The sequence below is a fragment of the Oenanthe melanoleuca genome, chromosome 3, assembly GCF_029582105.1.
Source record: "Oenanthe melanoleuca isolate GR-GAL-2019-014 chromosome 3, OMel1.0, whole genome shotgun sequence".
NCBI lineage: Eukaryota > Metazoa > Chordata > Aves > Passeriformes > Muscicapidae > Oenanthe > Oenanthe melanoleuca.
Window position 1 is genome coordinate 13128230 of NC_079336.1, and position 16137 is coordinate 13144366.

The 16137-nt window shown below is 38.1% G+C and overlaps 1 protein-coding gene across 4 annotated transcripts in view; it reads right to left on the minus strand.

Annotated features, from left to right (window-relative positions):
* LPIN1 (lipin 1) overlaps positions 1 to 16137 on the minus strand; it is an 80460-nt gene that overhangs the window by 14528 nt on the left and 49795 nt on the right. For all 4 annotated transcript variants that reach the window (XM_056487792.1, XM_056487791.1, XM_056487794.1 and 1 more), the window contains 8 exons: positions 14332 to 14635; positions 12779 to 12872; positions 11285 to 11472; positions 10333 to 10426; positions 7859 to 7928; positions 5009 to 5101; positions 3587 to 3660; positions 1448 to 1592 (listed from right to left, as the gene is read on the minus strand). In XM_056487792.1, the coding sequence (XP_056343767.1) occupies positions 1448 to 1592; positions 3587 to 3660; positions 5009 to 5101; positions 7859 to 7928; positions 10333 to 10426; positions 11285 to 11472; positions 12779 to 12872; positions 14332 to 14635 (1062 nt within the window). The remainder of the gene's footprint in view (positions 1 to 1447; positions 1593 to 3586; positions 3661 to 5008; positions 5102 to 7858; positions 7929 to 10332; positions 10427 to 11284; positions 11473 to 12778; positions 12873 to 14331; positions 14636 to 16137) is intronic.

Sequence of the window (16137 nt, forward strand, 5' to 3'; positions counted from 1 at the left end):
CAACAGCAGAAGCTTACCCTGTATGGTGTATATTAGACATTTACAGAACAAAATAAAACAAAGAAACAAAAAAAATTCTGTTTCACAATCAGGTAAATTTAAAAAAAAAATAATCCCCAAATGTTCACATAAACAGTAACAAATGATGGAATAGGAACCATCTATGAGCGTTCCCCATTCTGAAAGACAGATCTATATGCAGAGAGAAATGTGAGTAACAAAACATTCCATAAATTAAGATCTTTTCTAGGGGGATTTGCATTCTACAGTATTACATCTCATCTGTACAATAATCAACCTCTCACACCACATGAACTATTATCCTTCAGCCTACACTAACTATCCTTAACTCTCCCACTTTGCTGCTTTTCAATGTCTCCTGTGCCACTTAGTGACATGTGGGGCACCTGATTTGATTCTATTTGCGAATCTAGCTGTTCATTTTTCCAAGACCTGTAGGAATTTAATACTCTTAGTATATCTTTTCCTTCATTATCTTTCATTGCAACTTTTCAATTAGTTAAAAAGTGAAAAGGGGATGAGAATACAGAACTCAAGGGTAACTGATGAATCTCAGCATTTCATCAAGAAACCAATTTAAGAGCAGCTTTAACTTCAGCTAATTTCTGCAAGGTTTCTGAAACTGAAAAGTCCCATTTTATTTGTGTAACCCCTGCTTTCTCTTTGCAACAGAAAATAACCAACACATCTCATCTGTCTCTTGTGAAAAACTCTGCACTTCTTACAAATTATCCAGGCAGTGAGTGATGGGCTGTTAAATGCTGTACATCTTGTGTGGGTTTCCTTCAGAAAATTAATTATCTGTACCTAAAATGACAAGAATATTTCCCTATAGTAGCCCATTTTTCCAAATCAAATTGAAATATACAGAACACGAAACTGCAACAGTTTTGTCATCATTAGCCAAAACACCTCTATGACAGAAGAAGAGAATTGGCTTCAAAGAAATTAATAAACTCCAAAGAAATCAATAGCCTGGCCTCATTATAAATTCACAAGCAGCTCTTTCCGAAGTTACTAAGAGAAAACTGTATTTAGGCAAAATGTAACTATCTGCCTACAAATGAGAGAAAAAGAAAAGAGGAAGGAAAAAGAAGAGAGGCCTGTTAACATATACATGTTTCACATACTACAAAAAAGGATGTGGTTCAAATACACTTATTCAGGTGACAAATACACATGCTGGAATTTAATTTTGATATTTTTCTAAATGAGATCCCATCTCCAAATCCCAGCACTTGCTGCAAGAACCAACATTCATTTTTAATACAGAAAAGAGAAGGGCAAAGGCTTTTTTGAAAACTATAACGATTGAGAATTAAATGCAAGATATAAGAGCTAATTAAGCTTTGAAGACTGAATAACAGTAAAGGCTCATGTTGTATTAGAAATGACATTTCAGGACAAGGATGCAAAATTAACTCACAAGCTGGTCAGAAGTGAGTCGAAGTGATTTTTTGTAACTGATTCCAGACAATGATGAGAGATGACTGGAGCTGGTTTGTAATGACCCGAGGTTTTGTTTGGCAGCTCTAGGGTCTTCATCGCTTGAAGAAGATTCATCTTTTATTCTGGAACATTGCACACAGAAAATGATGTGATCATGTCAGTAAATGCATCTCAGTATCCATTAAAAATGCATTAACAGTGAGTCACCAAATAAGTCATTGATTCTCTGCTACCAAGTACTGTCTCACAGGAGGTCATTCATATAATGAGTTTTAATATATCAATGAAGCACCAAACTTTCATTCACACATTCTCCATTATTCAAACTTGGATTGTTACAGGCAGGTGAATGGCTATAACAACAGTTTATATTACTTAAATGTAATGAATATAAATGAATGTACTATATTAACAAATAAATCTCATATGACAAAAAAATAAAACCCATTAGATACCATAACTACAAAAAATATCCTCTGTTCTCAAAAGAAGAAAGAGGCACTTGTTATGCTGGTTTTCTCTGTTACTCTTCTCTCCTTCCCCAAAGAATTTAAAAATTAATTTAAAAAAAATGCAGGTTATGGAAGTTTTATTATACAAAGTAACTCTTCCTTTTCTTTCAATGAGCAACTTCAGGTAACTGGATTATTCTTTTCCAGGATTTGCAGGATTACCCTTTTCAGAATAAAATGATGGAAAGTCATAAAACCTGAGCTTCCTCACAGTATTCTGTTTAAATGGAATGATTAGTTTTGTACAGCCATTTTTTAGAAACTTATTAAGGACATTCTTTCTCAGAAAGAAAGTTTTCCTACAGTAAAAAAAAAATCTGTCACTGTAGGTTCAAGTTAAAATTCTTTCAGATTCCACATATCTAATCTTTAAAACAAGCAGTATTTAGCCTTTTATTTCAATCACACCTGGATGTTGTTTGATGTTAGGAAGTCTTGACCCAATATCAAGGTACTGCATGTCATGACTAGCAACATTTAAAAGTCTATCTATTCCTTTGTGACATATGATCTCAAAAGCTTTACTCAATATCCCACTTGTCACATTTTGCTTGTGAACAATAAATTTTTAATGAGAGATTTCTAAGGCCAGTTAAAATTTAAACAAAGAACACCCATTTCAGAATCTAGTCTGCCTGAACTCTTATTCCCACTTTAAAGCTTGTCTTTAAACAACCATGTAAGAAGCAGACCTGTATGTCACTTGTTATCCTTAAAAAGAAAATCAGCCTTTCCAATTTACTGTGGTTCTCAATCTCAGAGAAGCAACAGAGACAACAGCTAATCTCCTACAGAATGAAGAATCCTCCTTCCAGCACATTTGGGTGTGGGACTGCAACTACTGACCACCAAAAAGAATGAGAGCTTTTTGTTTCAGAAGGGTGACCCCAAACCTCACTTAATGAACATAAAGCGTATTTGAATCTGGTCCTTTTCAGCTGTAACTGCAGCCAGCACAAACAAGATGCCTTTACATTAAGATCCATATGCACAGAGAAGGGACAAGGTAGGAGATGTGTCCCTGGCTAACTCATCCCTCCAAAGCAAGCTAAAATTCATGTTACAGAACCCTCCAAGGTGAGATTCTGGCTATACAGCATGATTCGTTAGGAGCACAAGAAGAAAGAGACTTCTGCAATCCTGGAAAGAAGTAACAGAAAACCATGACTACTGACTGTGAAAAACACTCTGGAAAGTCCCTTAACTTTCCAAAATCTGCAGTAACCAAGTAATTTGTCAGGCCATAAATTCAAATAAATAAAAAATTTTAAGCAACTGGGATCCGACAACAGCTTGGGTTCATCTATGATACTCCCTTAAAAACTCTAGAGAAATGCATGTAGCTTTGGAGAACTGCTCCAATTACAGTTTGTTTTTCAAGGGGCTGGAATGTGCGTCCCAGAGCTGCCAGCCAAACCACAGAAATGCCAGAGTGCACTCCCAAGGTCTGCAGCCCTGCCATGGGTAAGGGCCTCCCATTTGCATTTATGTGGTGCAATGAGTAAGAAATTAAAAGTATTTCACTGACACAGTATTTCCTTGTTTGCTTTCATTTTTAAATGGTAACCCTTGCTTGTTTCAGCTACAGATAATTTTAGGTGTACCTGTTTGCCCTGCTCATCTGTGAAGAGTCTTCTGTAAGTCCACCCTCACTCATACCTTGCTCTGGCTTTGTTTCCTGTAAAAAAACAAGTATGAGTAGCTGTGCATCTCCTATTGAGCAGAAAGTAGATGTTTTTAGAAAAATATTTGAAAATCAAATTCTGTCTTGTACAGACTTGGTAAAAATCAACAGCATGTTTGTCCCCTTGGCTTGTAGGCAAAATAAAACCCTTAAAGAATAAAGGCAGTACAAAGAACTAAAAACTGCAATTATAAAACTCAGAAGAATAATTAATAATTTGAATAATTTGCAGGGAAGAAGTAGAGGAATACCAGGTTTAACATCTAGTACTGTTGAAGTTCTGGGATCAACTCCATAGCTACTCAGTTCATACACCTCAAATAGCTAGATTTCACCTGAGGAAGGAAAGTATGACTTGGGAGGAGGAAAAAAAATCCCCACAAATTGCCTTTCATAGAATCATTAAGATCTTTAATCCAGTAAAACTTTCTAAACTGCTTTTATCTTGAGTAGATGCTGAACACTACCGAAGTCAGTACACAAGATTTTTAATTAGTGAATAGTTCTGCTTTATATAGCTCCATTTAAAGTTGCCACAGCTCAAGAGATAACCAAATACTTCCAGAGAAAATCCTAAAAACTTCAAACAACTATAAAACTAAAATCTCATGATCTGAACCCCATACTCTTAGATCAGTAAAATGGTTGTTTCATGCAAGGTTAAAGAAGTGCTTGACTGAGACACAACCATAAAATTGTATTAGGAGTAATTTTTTCCCCTCAAGTACTAATGCTTCAGCAGTATAAATTAACATGAAGAGGTTTTACTAGACAGCAACATTTAATTTACAGCTTTGGTTTATTCAGTTTTCTAATGTTCACCCATGACTTTAAGATTGTTATCACAAATTTCTAATGCTCTGAAAAGAAACCTGAAGACTTTCAAACCAACATATATAGTCAGTTTGCCATCTTAGATTTTGCTGAGTTTTAGGAGTAGCTCACACTACTCACAAATATGTCTGCTTTTTGACCATCAAAAGAAAGATGCAGAAAGGAAGGTAATCTGCATGAAAATTTTCAATTACTGGCACTACTCTTGGATTCTAGGTTTCCAAACACAGATTTAACACATTGGATACTACTGCCTCAGATCTCTGTAATGAAAATAAATGCACAACCAAAACTCTTCAGGCAAATGTTTCAGGTAGGGTCTGACCCAAAGCTTTCTGAAGTCAAAACAAACCAGACTTCAGACCATGTTTAATGTGTATATCCTCAGTCAAACTGAGTACCAAGCTATCCTCTGAAGTAAAGCTCTGAGGGATGAATATGCAGATACCCAGCCCTCCCACTGCAGCCAGCAGGAAAATCTGCTTGCTTCTTAATAAACTCTGCTTACCTCTTTGATGGTGCTGTTCCTCCCTCGCCATGAAAACCACCATCTTCCACCTTTCTTGGGCATCTTGTCCCTCATGATAGATTCCACAGTTGCCTGTGATAAATGGATGGTAACATAAAAAAGACCCAAAATAAAGGACAACCTGACATACATAAATGAAAAAGTGCCAAACACACAATTTTAACTGATAATAAATATAATAAAAGTAAACATACTGTCTGTGGACCATAAATTCTACTAAAGCAAAATCTAATGGTATCCAGAGCTGCTCTGAAGTAACTTAAGCATGAATACTTATGGTATTTTTAAAAGGAAAATGAAAAACAAATCAAATCAAAGAAGAAAAAAAGCATAAAGAGATATTAGTATAATGTCTAGAATGGAGAACCTGCTGTTTCTAAGTTATTTAGTACAAATTATACATTAAAAAGAAAATAATCACTTCCTAAAGGAGGCATCATGCAACACAATAATAAATTGACATGCAAGAGTTATTTACAGTTTGCATTTAATCATCAGTTTAGAAAAAAATCAAAGAAGTTACTAGCTTTTATGAGCTTATGAATTATGAATTTATGAATTATAACACTGAATTTGACTGAAAATGTTAGAATTATTTCTTTTATAAACTTTTTCTACTTTTTACTGGTTCTACGTACTAGACACCAGTAGAAAAGCTTCTTTCAATATCCATAATGGCTGGAACTTTATGCCCTGTAATAGGGGGAGCTGAATTCTTTCACTAAGAGAGAAGCAACAGATAGAATGAGAAAATATTATGGTGTAAGTGGCCACAGGGTTTGGTACACCCTGGAACAGCTTGGCCACTGTATTTCTGAGCTGATAGCTTCCATTGCAAGTCAGGTCACCAAAAGAAAGCTGTGATACTGATTAATGATCTAAAAAAAAAAAAAAAATGAAGAACTCTTAGCAATTAAGATGGGGCTGTGTTCAGGTAATGTGTGGCACAATGGATCCCTTTTTCCATATGTTTTCTTCACTATATTATCTAAAGTATATGAGAAGAAAAAAGAAATGACAGGAATAAAGCTGAGATTCTCAGACAAAATAAGGAAAACAGGGAGCAGATGGAGCTGTGGAGAATAGAGAGCAACCATTGAGAACAACAGTTACAAGGAGATTCTCAAACAACTTCAAGCAAATGTCCTACAGACTTTTAGTGAGGAAATTCACATGCTTATTATTAGATGTGCATTTAAGTGTATTTTACATAACATCAGTGATTATTTTTTGTAAAAACTTCCATTTTCAAACATTTCATAAACTCTGCTTATTAATAAAGTATCTTAGTATTTCAATTCCTTAGTTTCATTACTACAGCAAATTAAAACTCTAAGGAAAAAGTAATGAAGAAAACTAGTAGGATGACAGGTAACATAAATGAGTCATTGTAGTTTCAGAGATAAAGCAAACCAAGTAAACCTTTCCAATCATACAGATTATTCCAACTATAAATACTGGCTTCTCCACTAAATTAAAACTGTACTCTCTAGAAAGTTATCAGCATTCAGAGTATAAATTAACCATTAAAAAATCCCAAGCACATTGAATTACACCCTCCTAGAAGATTTTTCTCAACTGATAACCTATATGAATAACGACCTAAGTATAAAGCTATTGAAAGAATTGCTATCTCTGTAACATTATGGGAAAATAATTTATAATATTTTTTTCTATTTTCCCATCCTAAGCAAAACCCAAGACATCTGGCTCAGGTTTTGAAGTGTTTTATTTAAAATGCAGTTACCTTACATTATTTTTATTGCCACTGAAGACCCAATAGGCACCTATCAAGGTCTGAATCACACTGTGTGAGCACCCAACAAATACAGAGAAGGATAACTATGCACGTTTTGTGGGCATTTGAATCCCATGGAATTAAACCCACCTTTGATGACTACTAGAACATGTGCATCAATGCACAAAACAGCTGATTCTGTGACATCTTTGAAATTCAAGCCATGTTTACCAGATACTTGGGATTTTTAGGCTTAATTTATTTCATATTGGGATGTACCATGCAGCTGCACATGACTGCATATAGAGGTAATGTGGCACTAAGAAACAAGCACTGGCAGAGAGTATTCTGGGCCTTTAAGAAATTTTTATTCCACGTTGATGGCAACAGAGATAGCATTTGAATTCACACAATCCCAAATATATGGGAAGTACTGCAAATGGCAGGAGGAAAGTTTAGGTTCAAAAATTTATTAAATCCATGTCTAACCAGGACACCAGAGTGATAGTGGTGATAGTACTTCTTTATATACATTTACAGTATTTCTGTCATGAGCACCTATATGGAACCAGATCATGTGGCACTGAACTAACTTCTTCAGCACATTTATATAAGACAATACACACAGTTGTCCCAGAGTCATAGAGCCATCTGGCACTACCTACCTGGGATATGAACAACCAACTGAGAAACAAAAAGCTGCAGGCCTTCTTCATCTAGTACTTAAAGCTTATTCACTGAGGTTATTTCTCAGTATTTAATAATATATGTATACATACAAGGGAAAGCAAACACCAAGTATTCAGCTACAGCAAACACTAACATGGGTCAATATAATTTATGTTTACAATCCCTATTAATGAAGTAAAAAAGAAGCTTTCCTACTTCAAAATAGCTGTAATAACTTTAGCCTAGCAAACAAACACTATTCACAGACCAAACTTAGTCCTTATCTAGGCCATAACATAAGACAGACTTATGTGGCTTTACTGATGTACAGACTCTCTTGTACAACAACCCATTTCACCTCCCTTAATCAGTGGCATCATTTCAGAAGTCCTCCTCTTACCAGCCTTCAAGCTCAATCTCACCTTTGGCAAAGGTTTCTGGAATGCCTGCATTGCCAGCAGCAGGGGACCAGCTGTTGTCCAGTTGTAGTACCTGGGCATGCAAGGGAGACAATTACAGCATTTTGTAATCCCAAAGTCCCAATTCACAATATACTTGGTATTCACCACCTGGCAGCTTAAAGCCATGAAGCACAGGTCAAACTCCTGCCTGCACTAGTAATAACAGACCATCTTATTCCACAGAATGCTCACAGGTATCTACCATATTTATTTTTCAGGGTATGCAAGGGAAGCTAGACCTTGAGCAGAAAGGGTATTTGTCACACATTACTCAAGTCATCACAGAATTACAGAATGATTGGGTTGGAAGGGACCTTAAAGATGATCTAATTCCAACTCACCTACCTTGGGCAGGGACACCTTCCACTAGATCAGGTTGCTCAGGGCCCCATCCAACCTGCCCTTAAGCACTTTCAGGGATGGCATATCCACCACTTCTCTGGACAACCTGTTTCAATAACTCACTATCTTTATAGCAACAAGGAACTCCTCCTAATGTCTAATCTAGACCTCTTTTTTTTTTTTTTTTTTAATCAAAAACTGTTCTGCTGTATTTTATCACTATTTCCATATAAAAAGTTGCTCTCCCTCTTTTTTTTAAGTCCCCTTTAAGTACTAAAAAGCTGCAATGAAGTCTCTCCAGAGACTTCTTTTTTCCAGGCTGAACCCCAACTCTCTCAGCCTGTCTTTATAAGAGAGGCACTCCAGCCCTTGGGTCACCTTTATATCCCTCCTCTGGACTCACTCCAACTCACTCCACAACACTCCAACTCCATGTCCTTCCTATGCTGGGGACCCCAGAGCTGGATGCAGCACTGCAGGTGGGGTCTCACCAGAAAAGAGCAGAGGGGCAGAATCAGCTCCCTCAATCTGCCCATGTTGCTTTGGATGCAGCCCAGGACATGTTTACCTTTCTGGGCTGCAAACACACACTCTTGGCTCACATTCAGATTTTCATTCACCAGAACCCCCAAGTCCTTCTCTACAGGGCTGCTCTCAATGAGTTCATCTCCCAGCCTGTACTCACATCTGGAATTGCCGCAAACCAGCTGCAGCCTCTTCCATTTTAACTTGAATTTAATAAGTTTATTGTGGGCCCTTTTCTTAAGTTTGTCCAGGTCCCTCTGGATAGTATCACTTCCTTCTGTTGATTCCACAGCACCACTCAGCTTTGTGTCACCTGCAAATGTGCTGAGGGTGCACTCAGTCCCACTGTCTGTGTCATTGACAAAGATATTGAAGAGCACCAGGCCCAAGACAGAGCCCTCAGGGACACCACTCATTACCAGCTTCCATCTGGACAGAGCTGTTGACCACAACTCTCCAGCTGCATCTATCCAGCTACAGTCCTTATTATAGTGCTCTTTATCACAGCATAAGCCACATTTTTACAAGATTTTTCACTGTTTCTCCATCAATGAATTACATAAAACTTAGGGGCTGTAGTCTGCAGGATGCCAAGCTCCTGCTATTATACACTGAACATGGCTCAACTCTTGTTGCAGACAGCAGGACAACTACATTGTCCAGGGAAGATGAAGCTCACACGACATAGGATCCTCACTAAGGTCTCCTCTCTTCCCATACATTCATTAGGCAGACAAATACTAGAATCAGATCAGAGAACAGTGTTGGAAGCAGTAAGTGACTCGCCTTAGACCACAGAAAGGGTCAGGTATGAGGCTGCTGCATACACAGTATGAACTATCACCTGGTACATCAAGCTTTGCATGAGCCATGTCTGTCTAGGGGTAGCCAAACCTCTCCAAGCACAGCACAAAGCCACGATACCTCCTCTAACACTGTATGTAAGATGCAAAGAACTCTCAATTTAAAGAACCCCCCAAAAAGCTGCATCTTGCTTAGACCACAGCACTGCCCTGTTGCCAGCAACATAAACATACAAAATAATATCTTAGCCTTGCAGAAGTGGAAGCCTCATATTCAGTGTGTGAAGTTTGAGAAGTCTTAAAAAGCAATACCTCTACAGAGGCATATTAGCAAAATATTCAGTATCTATAAAACAAATGCTTGGTACTGAATGACTGCAAGGAGACCAACATATCCCTGTAAATATTAATTGTTCAAACTGGCTCAGGGCAAGCCTTAGCAAGTTCACATAATATTTCATTTTTGCTCTGTAAATTGAATGTGAATACTATTAGCATTTAATAACAGCTTCTTGAAATTCAAACTGTGTCAGTTAGCTGTAACAGGTCATCTGAAACTGCTCTTCATTTTCAATTCAAAGGAGGAAAGGTAACTAGAAGGACCTGAATTCTCTAGGGAGTTGGCTCTTTCTGGATGAATCCAAGCTACAAACATTCAAAACCTGGTTTTTTGCTACAGTTATACTGATGCAATGCACTGAAGTGACAAAGAAGTGTCTTTGTTACAACAGTAATTTTTTTTTTTTTTTTCTGAAATATACTTACTTATTTCCAATCTTAACCACAAGGTTAGGGTCATCAATGATAGCAGGATTGTCCACAAATTGCTGATATGTTACTGCATGTTCTAAGAATTCTTCTGTGGGGAAAGAAGTTACATTTGTAAAGCATGCATTTATAAATGCCTGGGATGGGCCAACCTAAACCTCTCAGACATTGGTTTCACCTTCATTACGAGGATGCTGAGATTTAACTGCAATATGGAAGCAAGCTGTTCAGAGACTCAGTCTCAGAACATGAGGGTTTCTTTGTTTCTAAGTGCCTTTCCTTTCAAAACACAACCTAAAGTGAAAGCTCAGGGATGGAACTGTGAGGAAGGAAAATCTCCTTTTAGAAAAATTATGTAATTTACAAGTGATTCAGATGACAGTATGACTCAAATCACAGTATATTTGAAACATTTTAATAAGTAGCTTGTGAGCAGCAGTAGGCTCATATGATTTTATGATGCCATATTACTGCAGAAAGTGCAAGTCTTAACACATTTATTTTCACATTATGCCACTGGAAGTTTAAGGCACAAAGTATTGTGATTTACCTAAAAGTTACACAAGAAACTGGAGGTAGGGTATGAATCAGGTTAAATTTTTCAACTCCTTCTCCTCATATTCCCATTTATTGACCACCTTTTTCACTCCTGACTCCAACAGCTGTGAATTTCCTAGCTGTATACTGCACTAGGTGGCAAAAGTATCATTAACACTACTATCATACAAAACATAGCACTATCAGGAAGGAAAAATACCAATAAAATACTTCCAAAAATTTTCATATACAGCAGATTTTTCAAATGTGTTAAAAATCATGAGGAGCTCCAAGAAGTTTATCATTCCACAGCTAGTATTTATCCTGTCAGCCCAGTGCTGAGCACAGCCACAGGAGGGCTCTGCAGCCTCAGGCTGCCAGCACGTGCCTGCCGTTCTCAGCCATGCCGTACCTTTGGTTATCTCTTTGTTGTCAGTGAGGCCTCCGCAGAGGGAAATGGCGATGGAGGGCAGGTCCCGAGCTCCATCCGAGGTGCTCTCAGCCCCGCTGTCCACGCCCGAGCTGCCGAGGGACTGCGGGGAGTGGCTGGCTGGCCGCGGCCCCGCGTCCGCCGCGCTCCTGCTCGGGGCGTTATCCCCACTGCAAAGGAAAGCCAGGAATTCAGTGCTCATTCCCAAACTCGCTCCCTTTAACAAGCACTGCGTATACCTGACACATGCTTAGGAAAAAAAAAAAACCTTCGTTTAAATTTTACAGCAAAACAAAACAAAGTAATATAGGCCTCATGTGCCCTCCAATACTAGATTGCTTCTACTTATTTGGTTAAACTAGGCATTTACAATTTTAGCTTCACTTATTTATAAGAGCTAGGAAAATAAGACAATAAACTGTATAATCTTAGTAGACAAAATAATGGCACAATAAGCAAAGTTTATACTATTCCCACACAGGAACATGAACAAGCATATACGTTTATTATTTAATTCCTATTAACTATATAAACTGATAACTAAACCTAAATAAATAATGTGTATGTTTGTGTATTTATGTGTCATGTAATATATAAAGAAAACACTCTACATGTAAACTACTAGGATTAAAATTTTCAGAAACAATAAATCATTATACCCACTTAAAATCTGATGAGATCATTATTACAAAGTGCAAGCTTATCAAACTCTTCTTTCCACTCCAGATTTATATAAATGCATTTGAGAAAGAAATTTTCAATCCAACCTTTTCCCCATATAACTAATCCTTTTCAGTTTTATTGAAATGCTAATATTACAGTAGCTAAGTTTAAGCAAGCAAAAACATAAAGTACACAAGCTACTTTAGTTGTTGCTCAGTGACTTTCATCAAATGACTAGAGTATATGTAGAAAGAGAACTGTAAGTGTTGCAAGAGGCTCCAATAAAGATCAGAACAAGTTGGAAATTGTATGTTCAGGGTGCGGTATTTTCATATGTAACTCTGTCATGCATCTTCCAAAATTATTTTCTCACATTTGTATTTATAAGTGAATCAACCACAGTAAAACAACATTAGAGCAATAATTTTCTGCTAATACTGTTAACAGTAAGATATGTTCTTTTTGGTAATAAGTCAGGACATGCAGATAAACATATCCCAAGGCAAACTGCTCTCTCAGGACATGTAACACCCACAAACATCAGTATTTATTACATAACCATCCACAATCAATATATGATGCTTAATTGACCAAAACAGAAAACCAGCTGCAAGCACTTTTCTCAGGCCCAAATGCAGCACCTTCCAAAAGTTCTAATATTCCTCTCTACAAAATTTCACTTTCCTTCTGCCTTCATCTCTGCTTGAACCCTGAAAAAGATGTCTTATCCAGTTGGCAGTGAAGAGCTTGATCTAAATATGGAAGGTGAAAAGAGTTCATCAAAAAGTAAAAATATAAGAAAAGGACTTTTACTTTTTGGGGAAATAAAGTGCAGCAACTTCTGGATCCATGTCAGTGAGGTCATCTAAATAAACACCATCAGCACCAAGATGCCGGCTCCGTTTGTCTGTAAGGGACAGAACAAATAAGCCTATTAATTAGTATTTTCTGAGTAACAATCCAGACACATTGTTACTGTTCAGCTACACATTTTAGAATTGAGAAACCAGAAAGTTTTAATAGTTTGTGAACTGTATTTGTACAAAATGATACTGCCAAAAATTTCAAAACAAGTAGTTTATATACATGAGTTAACAAAATGGGATAGCAGAGAACTAGTTTTGAGACATGCCAAAGACTCCCTATCCCAGACAAAACCACTGTGAATCAGAAGTCAGTGGCTACCAGAGGAAAGCAGCAAAAAGAAAATCTTCTAAGTATCTGCACAGGCCTATTATCACAGTATGGCAGTCAGAACACTTAATCTTTGAGAACTAATCTTCCATCCCTCCTTGAAAAAGGGAAATAACATAGTCACTAACACACTATAACTGGCTCTTTATGGAGACAACCCACTTTTAAGCACATACAGGTGATGTGCTGTGTGTGCACATGCCCACTGCAGGGGAAAGCACACCCCTTCTACGCCTGTCACTAGGACCAACACAGAGCCACCACTGCCCTGTTGCTGCCAGTACACCTAGATAAGGGACCACTGTAAGGCCAAAACCTAATTTGGAATTCATTCTCAAACCCACAACTTCTCACTATCCCAATTTCCAACACTAAGCATCACAAAAGCAATCAGAAAATCTATACAAGGACTGAATAGTAAGCAGAGAAATACGTCATTTTTTGTTTTCCAAGACAGTGGAATGCATGGGGAAGAGGCCAAGAAACTTGTATGTTTACTGATTAAAAAGCAGCTGCACAAACTAGGCTTATACAGAGCTTACATAATTATGGACTAATCAGTGGTCTAAAACAGAACATTTGTAAGCAAATAAATTTTATGTGAAGACTACAACACTTGTTCACTGGTTATAAAATACCATGGAAATAGAGCCCAGAAATTAGGATAGAAAAGCAGATGAAGTTATATTTCACATATTCAGGACAGGACATGTACCACACAGAACTGAAAAGTGTGTACAACAAAAGCAACTTATTTTATGGCGAATCTGTTCATTGTGTAAAAGACATACTAGACATACAACTTTGCACTAGAGCAGAGAGTTTCCACAATTATCAGCAACACATCACTCGGGTGAAATAGCAGACCTATGGTCAGTTTATAAATAAAAGTGAAATCTCTGAATCTGTCAAATGCAGCAAGTTTTGTAGTCTTGCTTATATGCATGGAGCTGCCAAAAACTTCAGAGCAAGAAGAATCTTCTAATACATATCTCATGTGAACAGCTTGACACACAAGTCAGGTTTTGAAGGCTCATTCCAAAGCTTATTCTTTTCCTGATCTGAAAGTGCCTTCAGGGCACGAATTAATTTATATGGCATTAAAATTCTTTATCACCATGAAATCTGAAGATAAAATCATGCATATAAAAGTGCAGGATCAACAGCTTTACCTTTCTTTCTGGAAGGGGAATCCATCTTGCCAGTTGGTTGGGCTGAGCAAGCTGCAGCTTGCTTTATTTCTTCATTTGCAGGCAATGGAGGTTCAGCTGCTCCTGGCAGCTCTGTCTCTGGCTTATTTGTCTCAGCTGGTAAGGGCTCACTTTCATCAGCAGTTGCTGCTTGTCCAAGGGTAGGTAGAGGAGACTCTGTGTTAAACTCCTCTACAGGAGAACTTTGGATGACCCTGAAGTGAGTGCTTTCAGAAGGATTTACATCTGCCATGCTGGGTTCCTTTGCTTTGAGTAGAGAACTGGCCTGTGAAAAAAATTAAACAGATTACTACAAAGAAAAGCTCTTAAAAAATACAACAGCCAGAGTTTAACTTGTTCTGCTCACTCCAATGAGATCAGACTGTCAAGATGTCAACTCCTCTCTCCCTGTGAAAATCCTGACTTTCTCTCAGGAGCCAAACCTGACAAACAAAAGAAGACGGTGCAGATTGCAGTCCTTGCACAATCAAGATGGTCTCAGGCAGCATAACACTGTCTAATCATCAGATTTAGAATTTAAATCATTTTATAGGAACAATTCCAGATCTCCTCTGAGTGTGGGACAGGAAGTGTTCTTACCAGAATAGAGCTAAACTACTGCAGCAGCTGCATAGCTGCTGTAACCTTTATGTCATAGCAAACAAACAACTCTTACATGAAGTTCAACACTAGTCAAAATATGACTCCCAGGTCAGGTATGGCAAGATCACAATAGCTTGGCTAAGGACATAGAGAGAAAAGCTTCTGGGAGTAAGATTTGCAATACACCCCAGGGTGTGTGACTGGGATAAAAAAGATATGCCCAAATTTCCTAGCAGGAAACCCTCCATTCTAGACTGCAAATGCCAATTTGTAACTCCTGCATGACCTGTGCACTTAAATCAGTTCTCTTTGAGCAGAAAATAGCTCCCAAATATCTTGTAATACACAGAGGGAGAAGAATAGCACAGAGATGATGAGACAGCTCACCACTGGCATATTAAAGAAGAGGCCAGAGTTCCTCTAAAGAAATTAAGAATTCTGGATTCCCACCTCTCCTTTTTTCACTAATTACGAACAGTGAATTAATTACAACAAATTACAATAGTGCCATTACATGTCTGGTGCCATCACCAGAACACAGAAGTCTTTCTGAGCAGGATGCCCATCCCCCTGGCCTGCAAAGCAGCAATCTTTCCTCTTTTATACTGTGTGTGAGCCCATGTCTCCTGCAGTTCTTTCTGCAGAGAAGCCAGCCTTCAGCAGGAGGTGCCAAACTCTGCCCTATCCCAGCCCCCATAGCTGCAGTATTCCACTGAAACCTGACTCCTACTCATGCCCTGGTGCAGGTGTAAGCCCTAATGCTTCCCTTTCCTGTGTGAATGCTGAGACCCCACAGGAGCTATCACAAGGAGCCAGCCAGCACCTGACCAGCCTGCAGTGTGGGCAGCTGCCCACAGCTCCTGTGCAGCACTGGAAACAACACTGCTGGCTGCAGATCCCACACCTAACCGGGACAAATGACTCCAGGAGGAGATGGGCACCAAGCCAGCCCTATCAGCCAAAAGAACAGCACGTCTGCACATCCACAGACACAGAACTGCAGGTGTCTCTGGATGCTTTTGTACTGAAGCAGCCCATTTTCATTTCTGAGAATCAAACCGCTAATACCAAGCACCTAATTTCCATTTAAGATAATGTATGAATTTCAGTGATTTACCAAAGGATGCTGGGTTTGATTTTTCCTGGTTTTTAAGCTTTTAACTTTTACAAGACTGGGTCTCAGGT